Source organism: Malassezia pachydermatis (assembly GCF_001278385.1).
Source record: "Malassezia pachydermatis strain CBS 1879 chromosome Unknown scaffold2, whole genome shotgun sequence".
Taxonomy (NCBI): Eukaryota; Fungi; Basidiomycota; class Malasseziomycetes; order Malasseziales; family Malasseziaceae; genus Malassezia; species Malassezia pachydermatis.
Window position 1 is genome coordinate 243,691 of NW_017253139.1, and position 17,992 is coordinate 261,682.

The window sequence follows — 17,992 nt, forward strand, 5'->3', positions numbered from 1 at the left end:
TCCGTCACGATCGATGGCGAAGCGTGTGGCAGAGGCCAATGAAGTACCTCTTTCTGTGCAGGAAGGTAAACGCCTACGGCGTTCATCCCCTGTAGGTATCACACCAGCCAATGCGATCCCACCACAATGGGATGTAGATGAGATTGTTGCTGCGCGCAAAGCAGAGATTCTTGCACTGCATCGCGCCATGAAACAGGCTCGCTCGGCGACGAACACACGTGCATGGCAACTACTACCTCGCCATTTGCGCCGTCGTGCAGCATCACACAATGTCCTACGACTACCTCGCCGTTTGCGGGCCAAAGCACGTGCAGAACTGCGTGCCTCAAACACAGATGCCAAGACACGCAGTGCTATGCGCAAGCGGGATCCTGAGCGTACACTACGTGGCTACATACGACGTCGAGCAGCACTTCAAGCACGAGCAGCACGGCCCGGCCGCCGCTGGCTTGAGACACACTTGTGGCATGCCAAGCGATTTCGCATGACGGGCGATAAAGGCAAAGGTATCTCGGATGGCGGCGAAGGACGTTGGGGGTTCTGCTTGGCTGAGACTCCGCATCAAAAAAGTGAGCGTACTTTGTGGCGCAAAACTTCCTATGCCCTAGTCCATGATCACAGTTACACCTCGATCGTGCGTATAACTGCGACAGCCCATCGTGTAAGTGACGCGACCAGTCGACTTCAGCTCTTCCTTTATTTGGCTGGCATCGAGAAGGGATGGCAACCAGACTGGACGACTGGGGCTCAACGTTGTGACACTGTCCTACTAGATCGCCCACGCCGTGGTGAGAAGAAAACACGGACTCGGGCCACCACGCCATTCCTCGCAGCCATAGCGCCAGTCCAAGTCTGGTGGACACCCCACGACCAACGTCATCCACGGCGGGACGTTCATGTATTTGTACACCCGGCTGCGGTTGTTGATGTGAAGCAGGCGTTGGCCCATGCCCTCGACGCACTCCCACTGGCTTCGGCGCATACATGGCCCATCGCTCAGCGTTGGACAAAGCACGTGAACATTCAGGCCCAGGTATTGGAAAGCGCCCCCCCTCCCTCTTTAGCCGCTGGCATGCTGCATAGCGATCAGCATACACGTGCACCACGGACGCTACTAGAAATGCAAGACGTGCCTCGCCATGCTGGATGGAACGTCTTCGAGGTCCTAGGTGATCGTGCTGCCCACATTCTCGGTGGTGTGCTTCATGTCGCACCGCAGGCACAGGCTCATCAGGCTGAGATGCTACGGCGTGTACTCTATCAGGATGCGGCACATGCACTGCCGTCAGCATGGCTCCCACCAGGCACGGCATTGAGCTGCGATATCATTGATCCACGTCTGACATACCCACCAAAAAACACGACTTGCGGTACGAGTGTACCAATGGAGGCACCATGGGTTCGCGATGCACGACCTGTATATGCCGATGCACGATTCTGCTCGTATACCTCTTTACCCCGCTGCACTCAAGCAGCCATTGACCAGCGTCGTGCGCAGCATCGAACAGAGCCTGCTTCTTATGATACATGTCCAATTCTTCTCTTCCAGCGGACTTGGTCTGCCGCCCCTGGCTCAGCGCCTTTGCATGGTTATACCCTACTAGTGCCACGCGGCTGGGGCGCGGCTGTGTGGCGCTCGCTCGTCCATACTGGCGCACATGTGGTGGGGCAAGCGCAATGGCGCGCTCTTCATCTGCATTTGGGTCATCCTCTTTTTCCCGATGACTGGATCGGGCATGCCGCGAGTCTGGCTGCACAAGATCAGGCAGCGACACGGCTTCATGCACACTGGGCAGCGCGCCCGCCGGCGAAACGCGTACCATTGGTCCTCGATGTATGTGCACATCCCTTTGGCGGTGCAGCTCTTTGGCAGGCATTGGCGCAGGGGGCTGGGTTCGTCGGCCGTCCTGTGTTGGTCCCGTGTGTGGACGAAGCAGCAACGCAACGCATGGACCAAGCGCGATGCACTTCGCCTATTCAACGGCCATCCACAGTGACAACATCGAAAGCATGCACGCTATGGACACGAGAAGCGTATGAACACGGCTTAGCACGTAGATCGGCGGCTATTCATGCCCCTCTTCCCCGCTGCTATGCCCCTTTTGTGCTGGTCCTTCTGACAGCCTGCCGACGTGGTGCATGGGATGCATATGCAACCATGCATATGCTGCCTCTCGATGCCGAGGCAGCTTGGCGTCAAGCTTTAGACCCGCCTCGCGCGCAAAAGCAGGAAGCACGAGTGCAGCTGCAAACACTGGAGTCCTCGACTCATGTCACAGCCTCGTCAGCTGTGGGCGCGGTGACGCGTGGTGACTACGCCCTCTCAACTGGGCATGGCCGTGCCATTGCTGTCATGACATGGACGGCGTGGCTCGAGCTGGAACGGCGTGAAAGACAGAAAGCGCCCCCCTCTTCTACGTGGGGTCGCCACAAGCGCAATCGTGTTCCACTAGAACGACTTGTGCTCGTTCGTAATGCCATGGGTGGGCCAGTCCGGGCAGCTAGTGTCTCACGGTTACCTACGTACTAATTATCATGAGACATGCATGGCTGTGCCTCATCGCCCTATGCTTTTGTGGCCTGGAGTTTTTTCTGGACGCGCTCTTCCGTTGCACGCCACAACGCTGCTGCCCCCGTCCCTTGGTACGAGGAAGGGACGGGTGGTGCGATCAGAAGGCCCTCGCGGTATAAAAAGCCTGGCTGCAGACCAGGCCACTGACGCGCTAGTGCATCGTCGTCGAGGACACTGGGTGTCTTCATTTGCTGCGCGTGTTTCCGGCGTAAGGTGCGTGATTCGGTCTCGAGACGCGCCGTGGCGCCCCATACCATGGCCTCGGCAGCCCTCGATGTAGGCTTTCCGATGATCCAGCACCATGGCGCCAAAAGAAGCCATAGCATCCATAAAATGTATTTGTGCATACGACCCGCCCCATACGTCTGGAAAAAGGAAAGAAGCTGTGATGAGACTTCAAAGCCAGGGCACACCACAATCGACGAAATGTGACTGCGTCGTGCACGCAAGCCATGCTGAGGTACTTGGTCTTCGTCGCCTTCCAGGTCCGGTAACCGAGTACGTGATCGCGTATCCGCCTCAGCCAGTAAATCAAGGCGGCGCTGTAGCTCGGCGGCGAGCACGATCCAATGCAGCGAGGCAGCGCCCAAACGCGTCCATGGCTCGAAGAAGGGCTTCGTCAGTGGAATCGAGACACGTTCAAATTGGCCAAGTCCTGCAGCATACCATGGACTCACAGCGCTGATGATACGCACGTCACGATTCGGAGGAAGGATTAGCAGACTGGGGAGCATGGCATTGACGAAGTGAAAGCGTGCTAACACGTCCACATCATACACGTCGTCGTGTGATGCACCAAAGGCACCCACAGCACCTGTACTGGGCAAGAATAGAATGGTGTCCACACGATGCGCTTGCTGTGATGGGAGACCAGGGAGTGTTGTTGATGGAGGTGCTTTACTTGATGATGGTGTGGACGAAGGGGGCTGCGAAGTTGGCACGCCATCTTTGCCTGTTACGAGAGTCCCCGCATGCCAACGCTTAGCAAAGTCGGTAATCGAGTTTAAGTCACAAATATCACACTTTTCCGCAAAAATATTCTCGCTCATGGTGCTTTCCCGAAGAAGCAGGACCATTTGGATCACGTCATCTGCTTGCAAATCAGGGACGAGCATGATGATATGAGCCCCTTGATGTGCCAACGTAGATACAGTAACAAGGCCCATAGGCGTCATGCCTCCCGACTAAATGGTGAGTACGACAGGATACATACAGCCACAAGAACTACCCGACCGCCCATCTCCTGCAAACCAGCAGTAACACGCACATGGTCGTTCTTTTCCTGAATACGTCGCTGCTGTGCTTCCAAGCGCTCTTCACGTGCGAGAAGCGCTGGACCGCGAGCCCAGCTATGCACGACAGCAATGGTGAGTGGAACTAGGATGTAGAAAGCTAGGTACTCAGACGGCAAGTGCCGTCCGACCAGCTCATATAGCAAGTGCAACATGTGGTCGGTCGTACAACACAAACGCGCCGGAGTTGTTGGTGTGGAGGCTGATTTTTAGCCTTTTTTTTTTTCTTGCTGGCCTCCCTCCTGGCTCTTGCTTTATCAATATGACGCAAGGGTTCAAGCCCCTGAAACGCCCTGGCATTGCCACTGGCAAGCGGAAAGACAAGGGCTCGGCGGCTGCCAAACCCAAGGTAGGCAAGCGTATTGCTCCCAAGAAACAGACTGCTTTGCAAGAAGCCATCCAGAAACGGGTATGTATTAGGTACACTGACCATGGAGAAAAACACCGCATCGTCTACAACCCGTATCGAGAAGGAGATGGCTGGCCGCGCTCAAAAAGGGCCCCTTACCATCATGCGCTCCCTGGCAAATGAAGTGGCTAAGAAATAAACTTCATACTTCTACATACATGTAAATCTAGTTGGAATCTCTCTCTACGCTGGGCGCCTACCAGGTGGTGGCGGTGGCAGTACGAATCCAGTAGCTGGCTTATCTTGCGCCTTGGGAAATGATGCCCCTGCGCCTTTTCCAGGGATCTGGATACGCATAGTCTCCCCATCTTGCAGCGAAAAGTCTCGTCGGGCTCCTGCAAGGATGTACGGGGAGGGCTGCGCTGCCTGATCGTCCTCTCTCGAGGCTACTTGCGATGACTTTTGGCGTCTATGGTTAGCGATGTAACACATACCGTGTCCAGTCCTGTAATGCCACCGTAAAATCAAAGCTCTCACTCCGCTCGATAAACTGACGTTAGTAGCAGGGCGGGATACGTACACCCACACCGATGTACGCGTGCCGTTTGTTTCCGTCCTCATCCTCACTCTCTACACGCAAGACAAAATAGCGCGATGAATCCAAAACGGCTTCCACAGATTTACCACTGATATCGTATGGGCATGCAGCAAAGAGTTCTCCTGTCTTATGAGTCTCATGGGACTGTACCTGTAGATCCATCTTCCAGCCTGATCTCGCAACGGTCTTCTAGTTCCATCACACAGAGCCTACCTGACCAGAGCGGCTTGCTTGTATCTCCCCATTCCGATGCACGATAGCCTGCATTGCTTTTACGTGGTGGAACGCGGTAGACATGACACTCTCGTACACGAAATAGCACCGACATGATCGCTGGAAGTGATGTGGAGCCTGACCGTAGGAGGCAGAGGTCCGTGCTTCTTCGGCGCTTGCTGTCTGCAGCCCACCCACGCTCCAAGGACTGGCTCGAGGGTCTTGCTTTGATACTCTTCGCTATGCAAGCCCGTACATACTACTCTGGCCTATCTACTACTCTTTGTCGTACGTACTAAAATAAAATAGCATGCCTTAATGAGGGGCGACCTGTCATAGCCTGCAAGTTGTAAAGGCTATGTCACTTCTTCATGCGCACTAGCTTTCCTCATCTCTTACTTTTTCCTTGGATTTTGTCTCTTACAACATATCCGTCCCTGATACGCTACCATCCGTAGTCTGGAAAAGGCCGTGCGTCCATCTCTTTCTCTTCCTCCACTTCTACCACGGACTGACCATGCGCCATGTCGAAACGACGCCGCTCCTTCTCGCACCTTGAACCAGAGACGAAGGAGACACCAGTATGCCCTGTTCGCATGCGTTTATCGCATGTAGGCTCTTCGTTAGGCGCTCGTACCCAGGCGATGCATCTTCGTCGTACCATCTTGCATGATGCCATAACCAAAGGGGGGTTTCCTTACCTTCATCAAGCCAAAGGACACCGTTCGTGTATCAATGCACTGGCCTTCTCACGAGGGCCAGGGCAATGGATGGCTAGTGGCGGAGATGATATGCGAATCCATATCCGTGATCTCTTTGACTTTGACCCTGCACGGCCCGGTCCTCCGGAAACCAGCAGCTATCGCACTAGAGCCCGTCTGTTGGGCCATACATCCAATATATTCTCGTTATCATGGAGCGCAGATAACAAGTATCTCTTCTCTGGAGGAAATGATAATATGGTACTCTGCTACGATCTGAACTATGGCGAAGCACCCATACACACTATTGAACCAAAAACGATACGCCACATGCCCACCTATACATTTGGCGAGCATGATGGCAGTGTTCGCGAAGTATCTACTCATCCCACCAATCCCAATCTATGTCTTACATGCAATGATGATGGCCAAGTGTTCTTGATTGACTTGCGCCTGCCAAGCCCCCAACTGGCTGGAGCAGGCTATATGCTTGACCAAGTAGCCTCGTCACCGTGGAATCCCAATCCCAGCGATGGCAACACATTTGCCATTGCTTCCGGTCGGGATCATCGAGCAAGTGTGGCGTATGTGTGACCTAGACTTACCTGGCAGGCTATACGATGTGCGCACCGCGTTTCACAGCTCTCTTGCACCTATCGACAAAGCACAAGCGTTGGTTCGATATGCATCACAAGTCGTATGTCGTTTCGAGGGACATACTATATCTGCGAGTCCTGATACTACTGGCGCTCAATTTGATCCTAGTGGTCGCTTCATTGTGGCTGAAATGTCACTCAGTCAGCCTGTCCTCTATGCAACTGACGACTCGATGCCACTAGCTACGATGTCGTCTCGTCTCTGGCACCCTTCTCCACCCATATCCGACGATGCTGGCGCTGGCTACCGCAATAGCTGTACTATCAAGCGTGGTTCATTTGGGTTCGAGTCGCTAGCGGGCCAGCTATACTTTGTCGCTGGATCAGACGACTTCCGTGCGTATGGATGGGAGGTGCCTGGCATGGAGGCGCTGCGGGAGCAGCGTACCGAACTGTCCGCACTCGACTGGGCTGCTCATACGTCCGAAAATACAGTATGGTTCCGTGGCCTCGAACATGGGGCTATGGTTCTTCCCTGTGATTTATCTTCGCCTGCTTTTACCCTGGAAGGTATGTATGTCCTGCTCTCCTTATATGTCAGGCTCTCAGTCGATTGTAAATTCCGCATTATGCCACCCTGTATGTGCTTTGTCACTGACACTCAGACTCTGCCAATGATAGCCACCGCTGGCATCGAGAGAATGATCCGCCTTCACTATGCCACACCTATGTCCATGGAACATACCCGCAACGATTATGCTCAAGTTCGTCCTCGCACACGCACACGCAGTTCTACCATTGATATGGCGGCAGTGGCACGTGCTATGCGTCGACATGTGCCGTCTCATGCTGTGTCAGATAGCGACGCGGAGGAGGAGAACATACCCTCTCGCTCATCATCCGCGCAAGATACCACTACCTCCTCGGCTGAGCCTACCGCTGCTGAATTGGCTGATCAAGAAACGATCGCACTTTTCGATCAACTGCTCGAGGACGAAGAAGGCCGCACGCTCTTTGTCCCCTACGAGTTTCATCTATCCGATTCTAGTGATACTGACTCCATTGATACGGTGGCGATCGACTCCATGTGGGCGACGCCGTCGCCCTCCTCCTCTTCCTCCTCGGCGAGCGTAACCTCGGGCGTGGAGGCGTAGATATTTATGCATTCCAGAAATTATTTATAATCGTCGGACCGGCCGAGCATACACGGAAGCGGTTTGAAGCGTCGTCGTTTTGGGCTTCGACGCTGACTATCGTAGCGAACATGAGCTTGTCGCGCTCGGTATTGTGCGTGTCGCGCGATGGCATGAGCCGTACTATGGCCTCGCGCGTGTTTACGCGTGAGTACTCACAGGATCTCTTGATCAAGCAGCGGACAGGCATGCCGCAGGTGGCTCGCGGTCCGTTTGGTATGGGTCGGTGCGTATCTCTATTTTTGTTGGCTCTAACCACGATGCAGTAACTCGACAAATGGCAGCATTGCTACTGTGTTCGGTGCGACTGGTTTCATGGGTCGCTACCTTGTGAGCAAACTGGCCAAGGCTGGCACTCAGGTTGTGATTCCGTACCGTGATGAGGAAGAGAAGCGCCATCTCAAGTTGCTCGGTGACCTCGGCCAGATTGTGCCGCTGGAATGGGATATCCGCAACGACCAGCAGATCCAAGAGTGCTTGCGTCACTCAGACACTGTGTTCAACTTGACCGGTCGTAACTACGCTACGAAGTATGTATGTCCTGCTGCTTACCCTTCTTAGGAACTTCTCGCTTCGTGATGTGCATGTGGACGGTGCTCGTCGCATTGCTGAGCATGCTGCAGAGTCTGGTGCGGCTCGCTTCATTCATGTGTCGCACCTGTCGGCGGACGCGAACTCGGAGAGCGAGTTCCTCCGCACTAAGGCGCAGGGTGAAGACGCTGTGCGCCGCGCCTTCCCGGGCGCTACGATTGTGCGTCCAGCCTCGATTTATGGTCATGAGGACCGTTTCTTGAACAAGATGGCCTCGTGGCCCATTACGTGGAAGCTGAACAACGGCCAGACGAAGCTCCGCCCTGTGCACTCGCTTGACGTGGCGCAGGCCCTTGCGACGATTGCGCAGGCTGACAGCATCTCGATCGGCCAGACATTCTCGCTGTATGGTCCGAAGACCTACACGATTCGCGAGCTACTCCAACTCGTGGAGGATGTGACGTACCAGAAGATCGTGTCGCCAGATGTGAACGTGCCGCGCTTCCTGTTCTCGGCGGTGGCGAAGCTCGGTGAGAAGGTGGCCTGGTGGCCCATGTTCAATGCGGACGAGGTGACGCGCCGCTTCATTGATGAGGTGCCGGAGGAGGGTACAAAGACCTTTGCGGACCTCGACATTGTCCCTGACCTGCTGGAGGACGTTGCGATTGTGTACCTGCGTCGCTTCCGCAGCCTCCTGCGTTACGAGCAGCCGATTGAGAACACACGCACGGGTGCTGTGAAGCTCCGCAAGCAGCCGTTCCGTGTGGTGGAGTAGATGCCCTATGTAGCTAGCTGTAACGGCACCTATCTAGGAGAGCGTGTGGCTCTACATGCCACGTGGCCAAGTCGAAGATCTGGCGCCACAGCGGATCACGCAGATAACCGTGGGGCGGGTGTCAAAAACTTTGTTTTGTGACGCAGCGCCACACACATCACGATGAAGATTGTCGCTGTGCCGTTGGCGTGCAATGCCAACCCTGCCAAGCTTCCGTATTTAACGTACTTGGCATACAAGTCAACGAAGACCGCTTCTTCGGCGCCTGGCCAAGCTCCTGCACGTCCTGCCTTCTCGCAGCGTATGATCCTCAAAGCCTCGAATTTTTGGAATAGCTTGGGGCGCACGGACAAGCGCTCGCTCTTCGACTGGCGCCGACGTACATACGTCCTGGGCGAAAAGATCATGGACCGCATTGCGTATGAGGAATGGGCACTAAAGGGCATTGATCAGGTGCTTGGCCCATCGATGCACAACCTTGTGCGTTATACCCAGACACACCGCCGAGGCCAGGATACTGAAAATGCGAAAAAGGACGATCGTACTGTGGAGCGCGTATCACTTTTGTACCCCCCGTCCCTAGTATCGCCACCCACTGTGATTGAGTCCTTGCGGCGTATGACCACACACCGTCAGCCTTATCACTATCGCTACTTGTGGTACAATGTGGCGGGCATTGTTATCACTTCGCCCTTGTTTATTCTCCCTGCTGTCCCTAATATCATTACTTACTATCTTTTGTGGCGTGCATGGAGCCATTGGCGCGCATACATGGCGTCCAAGTCGGTATTGTCTCTCATTCAAAAAAATCTCATTGAGTTGCAGCCGGAAGAACGTCTTGATAACATTCTCGCATCGTCACCTGACGAAAAAGTAGAATCATTACCTGAGGATTGGACCATGACTGTGCATCCTTCCCATGCGTCCAAGATTCAACATGCATTCGAGTTGCCGGAACAGGCCAGCGTCGACCTGCGTCGCGCTTGTTCGCAGGCCATGGCCGATATCCGCAAAAAGTCGTCGTCATAATCGTGTCTTACGCTTCCTTTTCGATCGTATCCTATTTGCATGTGCGCATGCCCGTCTTATAGCATACCCTGTCCATATAATGCAAGCATGAATACCAACATGCTCATTATCGATAGCCATAGGGTGGGTCGAACGGCGTTGGCACCTCCTTTGCTCTTCTTGCCGTCCGGCTCGTACTCGCATCCGTTGGAATAGATGCGAAGATAATCGATTTCCCAACGGGCATCAGCAAACTTCTCGCCATTGTTTACCAGATAATCTTGGCACGAAACGCCGGAACACCCATCGTCGCTGAACGCGCCATTATCCCATGTCCCGCACAGCGTCGTATCAAAGATAATTTCATGGAGTGACATGTACTTCGACCAATCGCAACTGGAGTTCGGGCCGTAGTTCGAGCCGAAGAACACTTCGGGCTTGCCCCAATGCTGAATGTCGTCGCTGTTTAAAAACGTTGGCGCCTTTTGGGGCGCAGCACCAATGGCCTCGGGAAGTTTCGATGGATCCTCATCCGCTCCCCAAAAGTACACGGAGATCTGCTTGTGAGATGTTTTCGTACTTACCCCCAAGCCATTCAAGGTCGTGTCGCGCATCAAGACAAAGTAGCCACCACCCCTGAGGTCAGTATAGATGCTCACCACGTACCGTTTGTTCAGATCATCGCCGAAGGTATCTGGCTCTTTGAAAGTCGAGGCACATCCAGGCTGGTACGAGCAGTTTGTGCGGTCCAAGTGACTGCAAGTTAGTGCATCGGTTGTACCTACCCTGTCTGCACTTGCGATACGTTGGTATTCAACGTACAGCCATTGTCCGTGTGCAAGCTGGCCAGGTTGGGCCCCTTGCCATTGACACCTTCAATGACGTCGATCTCACCGCCTTGTGGCCAAGGCTCCTTTGTCGATGTCCAGAACGCGGGCCATGTAGCACAACCTGTTGGTACTTTGGTCGCCTTGAGAATATAAAAGCCATCGCCGTACAAATGATTGGAATGAATACGATTGCTGCGTCGACCCATGTCGGAGAAATTGCCGTTCAGCGGCACTGGATCGCCTGTATCAACGGCTAACACAAAACGCCCCGTTTTGGGATCGACAAATGACAAATTGCTCTTTTGTGAATCCTTTTGAGTGACATAACTGTACCGTGTAAGGAGATTTACGCGACTACGTACTCCACCTTGCCCTTGGTAGGGTCATTCCACGACCACCAGTAAAAGTGCGAATAAAAGTCGGAGCCTGTCCATTCTTGGCAGATAGAGTAGTTGGTTGCTAGTGCTAAGTCCACAGCGCTACACCACACTAGAACCCAAACTAGCCAATGCATCAAGGGTGGGTGAGATCAGGAAGGTGTGGGCCGTCTCCCATGCTGCGGCCACGCACATGCCAGGTGCCTTCCAACTATCCTCGTTCCTAGGACGTGTGTTACATAATAATGTGGCGGTGATCGTCAAACCAGGGCTCACAATTCCTCGCCCTAGGGCGTACGCCGCGTGGCCCCGTCAATTCCCTCGTGGCAACGCCGCTACCTCGCGAAGCTCTCATTGTCATAGCGCACGGGCCTAACGTCAGTATGAAGCGTGTACGCAGCCACGCTGCGTTCACTCTACGCGCCTACTCGCACCACACACGCGCTCCACGGCCAACGCGCCTTTCGACTTTTTTCCTCCCAACGTATTCTGCCGATGCTGCTAGTGTACAAGACTCGCTGGAGAGCCTTCAATGGCTCCTCCGTGGGGGATACATTCGTCAATCTGCCTCCGGCACGTTTTCGTACTTGCCTGTAGGTCTGCGGATGCTGCAGAAAATCACCGCGGTTATCGACGAGGAAATGGAGGCTGTATGTCGTACTTGTACTAACGTAGATCCGCGCCTCACGTATCGAAATGCCGCAGATTTTGTCGTCGACATTGTGGCACAAGACGGGACGTGTCCGTGCTATGGGCAGCGAGGTAAGCTGGAGGTAGGCACTCATCTCTCCAGCTCTTCCGACTGAAGGACCGACGTGGCGCCGAGATGATTCTAGCCCCTACTCATGAGGAAGAGGTCACCAAACTTATCGGCGCTGAAATCGACAGCGCCAAGGCCTTGCCTGTGCGTGTATACCAGATTGGACGCAAGTTCCGTGATGAACCACGACCACGAGCTGGTTTGCTGCGTACGAAAGAGTTTCTTATGAAAGATATGTATTCGTTTGACGCGAGCGTCGACCAGGCAAAGCAAGCATACGAAGATACCCGCCAAGCGTACGCACATATATTCAACAGGCTTTTCGATTGGCATCATGTGCCTGCCCTAGTGTCGTCTTGTGCGCCAACCTGGCTCGAGGTATGTTGCCATATGGCTCACGATAGGCGACGGCCGATACAGGAGCGATGGGCGGGACCTTCTCGCACGAATTCCACATGGAAGATGAAGGTATGTAAGTCGCCATCTAACAAAAAGCGGGCGAAGATACACTATTGCGATGCCAACACTGTCATTACACCTCCAACGTAGAGTGTGCGACGTCGCATAAACCATCCACGGCGACGTACCGTACCTCTCAAGATCTTAGCGTCTCGCTTTTCCAGGGTGACAACGGGCTTCATGCTTTTGTGTACGGGTCTGATCGGCAGCTCAACCCACTCTCCCTCCCCACAGGGTATCAGTTGACACCTGTGGCAAACGATCTATCCGCACAGCCCATGGAGATCTGGGTGGACACGGATTGCACCTCTGTGGCGTCAGAGGAAATACGTCACGCTGTCCAGCAGCATGTGAATTCATTTCCTACACCGTTTTATGTGCCTACAGATTGTCCCGTGCACACCAAGTCGCTACGCGAAGCCAAAGCGGGCGATGTATGTGCGACATGTGGGCAGGGGACCTTATCGGAGCGCAAAGCAATTGAAATCGGGCATACGTTCTTGCTTGGTACGCGGTACTCACGCATTCTGGGCTACGGTGTCGTCCCTCGGAACGCTACGAACGCATCGCAAACGCGTGAACCTCTGCAGATGGGGTGCTATGGTATTGGTGTCACTCGTATTCTAGGTGCCATGGCGCAGCGCGCGAGTCGCGCATTTACGCAATTGCAAGCGGCTGCCGCGCCCACTTCTAAGAAAGGCAAGCCGCGTGCAGGTTTTGTCTGGCCACAACACTTGGCACCCTTTTCAGCCCTCATTCTTCCTGCTACGTCGCAACATCTTGAGGCCGCAGCACGTCTATGCCATGCATTACACCGCGGTGTCTCATCGTCATCCACTGATGGGACAACGAGCACCTTCCAAGTGCCGCTGACAGACATGGCCTTGGACGATCGCATACATCAATCTTTAGGCTCACGCCTCTTTGATGCTGACCTCTTGGGCTCCCCACTGGTGTTTGTTCTTGGCAAGCATTACGACAAGACCGGTGAAGTGGAGGTGCGGCAAGTCGGGCAGCCTACGCGCTTCGCTACGATGAACATCTAGATGGACCTACCTAGCTATGCACGCCAACTAATCAAAGGCGTATCTGTACGATAGCGCTGTGTCGTTGTTGACTTGGCGAGCGGCGTAGTAGTGCCCATACGGAACGCAAGGAGGCCGGCGTGGGCGATCATAATACCATTGTCGATGCAGAATCGTTCGTCCGTAGCAAACACACTGCCTCCACGCTCTTCCGCCATAATACCCATCATCCGCTGTAGGCGAGCATTGCTGCCAACACCGCCCACAATGAGCACGTCTTTGCTGCCGATATGGGCCATGGCACGTTCCGTAATTTCGACAAGCATGGCGAACATATGCTCCTGTAAACTGAAACACAAATCGGCTGGTGTAATCACATCCGCCTCCTCGCCATCCAAGACGGTGGCAGGCTCAGGCGCCTTTTCGACAGAGTGGCTTGTGTTGCCGGTCCATGTCATGCCATTGGCTAAAGCACCAACAGGAATATTTGTCGGCACAGATGGTTCATTAGGCTGAAAGCGTGGGTCTTTGGTATATGCTTCCGTGGCGCTAAGCATGCCTGCCAGTGACACATCCATCCCTTTGGTTCCATACGGTAGCGAGAACAGACGTCGTCCTTTCTTCGCCTCTTGCTCAATATTGTAACCTGGGGAGGGGTCGTTAGAAAGCCCGATCACACGTGCAAACCGATCCAAGCAGTTGCCCACAGCAATATCCAGCGTTTCGCCAAAAATACGATACCGCTGAGCCGAATAGGCAATCACTTGCGTATTTCCACCAGACACGTACAGTACCACAGGGTTCTGCGCCCCTGTGATGGTACGTCCCATCTCAATATGCCCCACACAATGGTTGACGCCGACCAACGGTTTATTGTACATGATTGACAACGTCCTAGCAACCAGAGAGACAGCTTGCAATGGCGCGCCCATACCAGGGCCTTTGGTAAAGCATATACAGTCGATCTCACTCAGGCTTTGCAGGCCGCTAGTTCGTACAGCTTCCAGCACAACACGTAAAATCCAATGCTTGTGATGCTTGGCCGTATCACTAGGTAAGAATCCTTGCCCTGGCGGTGTCACATAGGTATGGCGCACATTCGATAAAATGTCAACACGCGCTTGGTTCAGCTCGGAGCCTGGGCCTTCACCTGCAGGCGGGCTATGCCGAATGATACCTGCCCCAAGTTTGTTGGCACTTCCCTCTAGACCTAAAGCTAAGTAGGGTCGCTGTAATGTCGGCAACGGATCTTTCCGCGCCATGCCTGTCGTACAGATGGAGGCTTGTCGTCAAGCCGTCTTTTTGTGGTCACTACCTCCACCTACTACAAAGTGCGTACACTGCGCGGCGCCGCCTCGGTCGTTGTATCGCCTTCCAGCGCAAACCAAGGCATAGAGGTATCTTGCAAGTACTGGGAGATGGTTTCCAAGTAAGCTGGAAACTTGGTAGCCAGATAGTAAACGCCTCCCCTTTTGCGTAGTGCTAAGGAGATGGCAATCACAGCTTCGCGACTGATCATGGAAGGGCAATGCACCCATTGCTCCTCCATATCCATCGAATAGCTTTCCGAAGATGTAGGCATACATGTACCTAGAATGGATCCACTTTTCATATCGCGCGCCAAGGGAATGCGCTGCGTAAACGTACAAGTCAACAAGGCACAAGCCGCTGCTGCCTGTGCATAGAGCTTGCATACCACTCGGTCTGTCCCTTGTACGTCGTTTGCCAAGCATGCTAAGCACCGGGCTACTGCCACACATACTCGCCAATTTGGCCCGCGTACCCCCATGACAAGTGCATACGCCTCCAACGCCCATTGAGGGTGGCTTAAGTGTAGGCATACGTCGCCTAACGACATGGCAAGTCCAGGCACTAACGTCCACTGTTGTTAGATGTGTCGATGCACGTACATTGCACTGCTTTACAGCTGATTCCACAACTTCATTATCGACAAATAAGGCCAGATAGTCTTTGGAAGGTAATCGAACTCGTTCAAATGCCGCTGCTAAGCAACGATCAACACCATCGGTCATAGGTGCATGTAAGATGCATCGTAATGCAATATCAAGTACTTCTTTCGTCATGGCTGAATTTGCTAGGCTTTTTTCCTGTTTCGTAGAAGCCGGTGGCGCAGCGAACACAGGTAGATTATGCTCGCCCAGAATGACGTCGCTCCCTAGCACATGCACCTTGCACAAATACGAATAGGCCCATTCATATGCCTGGGAGAATTCTTTTTTCATGTACATATACAAGATACTGGACTGTAATCGCTGCGATGCCTTCGCATCGAATTCTGATACCGGGGTATGCTCATCCATTGACACATGTTCTAGAAACCATGCATTTGTATCCAATTTAGCTTTGTAGGTCTTTCTTGCTTCCTCAAAAGCCGCTCTCATACGTTTCTCGCGCCTTTCCTTCTTCTCTTGCCGGGCCTTAGCCTCTTCATCATCTGACACATCCACTGTGAGGCCCCATAATGCCTCTGTAGGTTCGTCCATCGTTGGCGCGTGTGGAGAAAAATGGGCCTAGGGAGTGGTGTGTTACTTCTCCACATAGGCCATGACATCTCGTGTGTCGCGGTCTAAAGAGGCTGAGGATGATGTTGATGTCGTGGGCGTTTTTCGGAAAACTGATCTGGCCCCACCAGAATTGCAGCGTGTTCAAAAAATTGATGCAGAGCTTGCTCTTATTGAGGAGCAACTCGTGGATCTGAGGAAACGGAAATCACAACTTCAAAAGGAGCGCGCAGCAATTTTTGCCGAGCAGCAGGAAATACAACAGGTCAATACAAAACGTGTAGACTATATCCACGAAAGGTTCCCGTGGTCCAAGGAGCTGTTGCGTAAGGCCCAAGAAGTGTTTGGTATCCAATCATTTCGTATGTGTCAAGAAGGAGTATGCAATGCCGTCCTGGATCAACGTGATGTCATGGTCATCATGCCTACAGGTGCCGGTAAATCATTGTGCTATCAGCTTCCTGCCATGTTATGCGATGCAATGGTATTGGTAATCTCTCCTCTGATTGCTCTTATGACAGACCAAGTTTTCCATCTTCGTGAGCGTGGCATCTCGTGTGCATTGCTCTCCAGCAGTGTGCCTACCGATGAAACACAATCCATTTTACACCAGGTTCGCGACGGGGTAGACGCGCCCAAATTGCTTTATGTGACGCCGGAACGTGTGGCTAAGTCCAAATCGCTATTAGCAGCGCTGCAAAAAGCCTACGAAGCGGGCCGTCTCGGTCGCATCGTTGTCGACGAAGCGCATTGCTGCAGTACCATGGGCCATGACTATCGCCCTGATTATAACAAACTTTCTATCTGTCGCAAACTGTTTCCTAACACACCAATTATGGGTCTCACTGCTACACTAGGACGTCAAGCTTTGCGTGACGTGTTGCATATTCTTGGTCTACGCGGAGTAACAGAACCTACCAGCGGAGTACCGCATCGTACAGTTTATTTCCGTGCACCGCTACATCGACCGAACTTAAGATACCAAGTTAAAGCACGTCCATCTGGTAGCGTGGACATGCATTCCATGCTGGCGGCCTACATTCTTGAACATCACCGTGACAAATCAGGCATTGTGTACTGCCTTAGTCGCAAGGATACACATACGATTGCCGAAGCTTTGCAACATATTAGTCATGGGCAAATCCGTACTGGCGTGTATCACTCCGATTTGGATGAGCAAGAAAAGCATCATGTTCACACGCAATGGCGCACAGGAGGCATCGCTGTAGTGTGCGCTACTATCGCATTTGGCATGGGTATTGACAAAGGCGATGTGAGGTTTGTGTTGCATGCATGTATACCGAAATCGTTGGACGGGTACTACCAAGAAACAGGTCGTGCTGGGTACGTTTACTTCGGTTCTAACCTCAGACGCGATGGTCAGCAGGCAGACTGTGTCTTATTCTATCGCCCTGCAGATCTGAGCCGCGTAAGTGCAATGACAGCTAGCGATGTCGGTGGTCAAGAAAAGTGTACGTCCATATTCTACTCACTCAGTGTATGCCATGTTGGACTACGCCCAATCGCCCGAGTGCCGTCGCGTATTGTTTGGACGCTACTTTGATGAGCCTGCGATCGAACCCTGTGGCACGTGCGACAACTGCGAGCGAGGTCCACCTGCGGCGCAGCAGGTCGATATGACGTGGCCTGCGTGGCAAATCGTCCATGCCGCGCATGAGATGGACGTGAATGGTGGACGGACAACGCTGACAGCGTTGGCCGATGTTGTACGTGGTCTGCAGCAGGCGCAGTACAAAGTGGCAGACCATCGTGGTCGTTCTTCTTCTGCCAAGATGGCACTCGATTTAGACGCCATGGGTGGTCGCGTGTCGCTTTCTCGCGAGGTATGTATTATCAGTCTTACTTGAAGGACTGTGAGCGTGTCATTGTGCAATTGCTATTGCAAAGTTATTTATCGGAGAGTTTTCGTACGTCCAAAGTGACCTATCGCTAACCTACAGAGGCCACAGCGTACACTGTCAATGTGTATATTCGACCAGGAGCTCGCGCGCAGCAACTATTACAATATACCCGACCTCAAGCCGAGACCCTTCAGGGCGTGATTCATGTCGTGCCTTTCCCAAGTGTGACGAAACGCGGCGCAAAGCGTGTCAAAACACAGCGAAGTTCATCCGGCTATACGGAAGATATCGAGCCTATTACGATAGAGTAATCTACATTCACTACAAAG

The 17,992-nt window shown here is 53.4% G+C and overlaps 12 protein-coding genes across 12 annotated transcripts; 7 read left to right on the forward strand and 5 right to left on the reverse strand.

Annotated features, from left to right (window-relative positions):
* Window positions 1–13: 13 nt before the first annotated feature.
* Malapachy_2178 (pop1-domain-containing protein) lies at window positions 14–2,530 on the forward strand (the record flags this gene model as incomplete). The annotated part of the gene is made up of 1 exon (XM_018136670.1): window positions 14–2,530. One exon carries the CDS (start codon window positions 14–16, stop codon window positions 2,528–2,530), a length of 2,517 nt encoding a protein of 838 aa, XP_017993373.1.
* A 35-nt stretch (window positions 2,531–2,565) lies between these two features.
* Window positions 2,566–4,019, reverse strand: Malapachy_2198 (hypothetical protein; the record flags this gene model as incomplete). The annotated part of the gene is made up of 2 exons (XM_018136690.1): window positions 2,566–3,756; window positions 3,786–4,019. The coding sequence occupies 2 exons, from the start codon at window positions 4,017–4,019 to the stop codon at window positions 2,566–2,568; spliced, it is 1,425 nt and encodes a 474-aa protein (XP_017993405.1).
* A 107-nt stretch (window positions 4,020–4,126) lies between these two features.
* Window positions 4,127–4,412, forward strand: Malapachy_2188 (hypothetical protein; the record flags this gene model as incomplete). Its single annotated transcript, XM_018136680.1, has 2 exons — window positions 4,127–4,273; window positions 4,302–4,412. 2 exons carry the CDS (start codon window positions 4,127–4,129, stop codon window positions 4,410–4,412), a joined length of 258 nt encoding a protein of 85 aa, XP_017993346.1.
* Window positions 4,413–4,456: 44 nt separating this feature from the next.
* Window positions 4,457–5,139, reverse strand: Malapachy_2167 (adaptin ear-binding coat-associated protein 1 necap-1; the record flags this gene model as incomplete). The annotated part of the gene is made up of 4 exons (XM_018136659.1): window positions 4,457–4,682; window positions 4,708–4,763; window positions 4,794–4,933; window positions 4,962–5,139. The coding sequence occupies 4 exons, from the start codon at window positions 5,137–5,139 to the stop codon at window positions 4,457–4,459; spliced, it is 600 nt and encodes a 199-aa protein (XP_017993301.1).
* A 916-nt stretch (window positions 5,140–6,055) lies between these two features.
* Malapachy_2184 (wd40 repeat-like protein) lies at window positions 6,056–7,475 on the forward strand (the record flags this gene model as incomplete). Its single annotated transcript, XM_018136676.1, has 4 exons — window positions 6,056–6,309; window positions 6,338–6,891; window positions 6,923–6,960; window positions 6,987–7,475. 4 exons carry the CDS (start codon window positions 6,056–6,058, stop codon window positions 7,473–7,475), a joined length of 1,335 nt encoding a protein of 444 aa, XP_017993350.1.
* Window positions 7,476–7,585: 110 nt separating this feature from the next.
* On the forward strand, window positions 7,586–8,820 carry Malapachy_2160 (hypothetical protein; the record flags this gene model as incomplete). Its single annotated transcript, XM_018136652.1, has 3 exons — window positions 7,586–7,740; window positions 7,781–8,044; window positions 8,076–8,820. The coding sequence occupies 3 exons, from the start codon at window positions 7,586–7,588 to the stop codon at window positions 8,818–8,820; spliced, it is 1,164 nt and encodes a 387-aa protein (XP_017993302.1).
* A 162-nt stretch (window positions 8,821–8,982) lies between these two features.
* On the forward strand, window positions 8,983–9,849 carry Malapachy_2185 (hypothetical protein; the record flags this gene model as incomplete). Its single annotated transcript, XM_018136677.1, has 1 exon — window positions 8,983–9,849. One exon carries the CDS (start codon window positions 8,983–8,985, stop codon window positions 9,847–9,849), a length of 867 nt encoding a protein of 288 aa, XP_017993351.1.
* Window positions 9,850–9,905: 56 nt separating this feature from the next.
* On the reverse strand, window positions 9,906–11,172 carry Malapachy_2199 (glycoside hydrolase family 16 protein; the record flags this gene model as incomplete). Its single annotated transcript, XM_018136691.1, has 5 exons — window positions 9,906–10,385; window positions 10,413–10,464; window positions 10,495–10,584; window positions 10,614–10,985; window positions 11,021–11,172. The coding sequence occupies 5 exons, from the start codon at window positions 11,170–11,172 to the stop codon at window positions 9,906–9,908; spliced, it is 1,146 nt and encodes a 381-aa protein (XP_017993404.1).
* A 468-nt stretch (window positions 11,173–11,640) lies between these two features.
* On the forward strand, window positions 11,641–13,790 carry Malapachy_2161 (prolyl-trna synthetase; the record flags this gene model as incomplete). The annotated part of the gene is made up of 6 exons (XM_018136653.1): window positions 11,641–11,685; window positions 11,711–11,797; window positions 11,829–12,173; window positions 12,200–12,263; window positions 12,291–13,213; window positions 13,761–13,790. 6 exons carry the CDS (start codon window positions 11,641–11,643, stop codon window positions 13,788–13,790), a joined length of 1,494 nt encoding a protein of 497 aa, XP_017993303.1.
* Window positions 13,328–14,541, reverse strand: Malapachy_2166 (o-sialoglycoprotein endopeptidase; the record flags this gene model as incomplete). Its single annotated transcript, XM_018136658.1, has 2 exons — window positions 13,328–13,371; window positions 13,401–14,541. 2 exons carry the CDS (start codon window positions 14,539–14,541, stop codon window positions 13,328–13,330), a joined length of 1,185 nt encoding a protein of 394 aa, XP_017993300.1.
* A 62-nt stretch (window positions 14,542–14,603) lies between these two features.
* Malapachy_2206 (hypothetical protein) lies at window positions 14,604–14,798 on the reverse strand (the record flags this gene model as incomplete). The annotated part of the gene is made up of 1 exon (XM_018136698.1): window positions 14,604–14,798. The coding sequence occupies one exon, from the start codon at window positions 14,796–14,798 to the stop codon at window positions 14,604–14,606; it is 195 nt and encodes a 64-aa protein (XP_017993399.1).
* Window positions 14,799–15,844: 1,046 nt separating this feature from the next.
* Window positions 15,845–17,974, forward strand: Malapachy_2159 (atp-dependent dna helicase; the record flags this gene model as incomplete). The annotated part of the gene is made up of 5 exons (XM_018136651.1): window positions 15,845–17,145; window positions 17,173–17,273; window positions 17,299–17,645; window positions 17,672–17,729; window positions 17,763–17,974. The coding sequence occupies 5 exons, from the start codon at window positions 15,845–15,847 to the stop codon at window positions 17,972–17,974; spliced, it is 2,019 nt and encodes a 672-aa protein (XP_017993240.1).
* Between the last annotated feature and the right edge of the window lie 18 nt (window positions 17,975–17,992).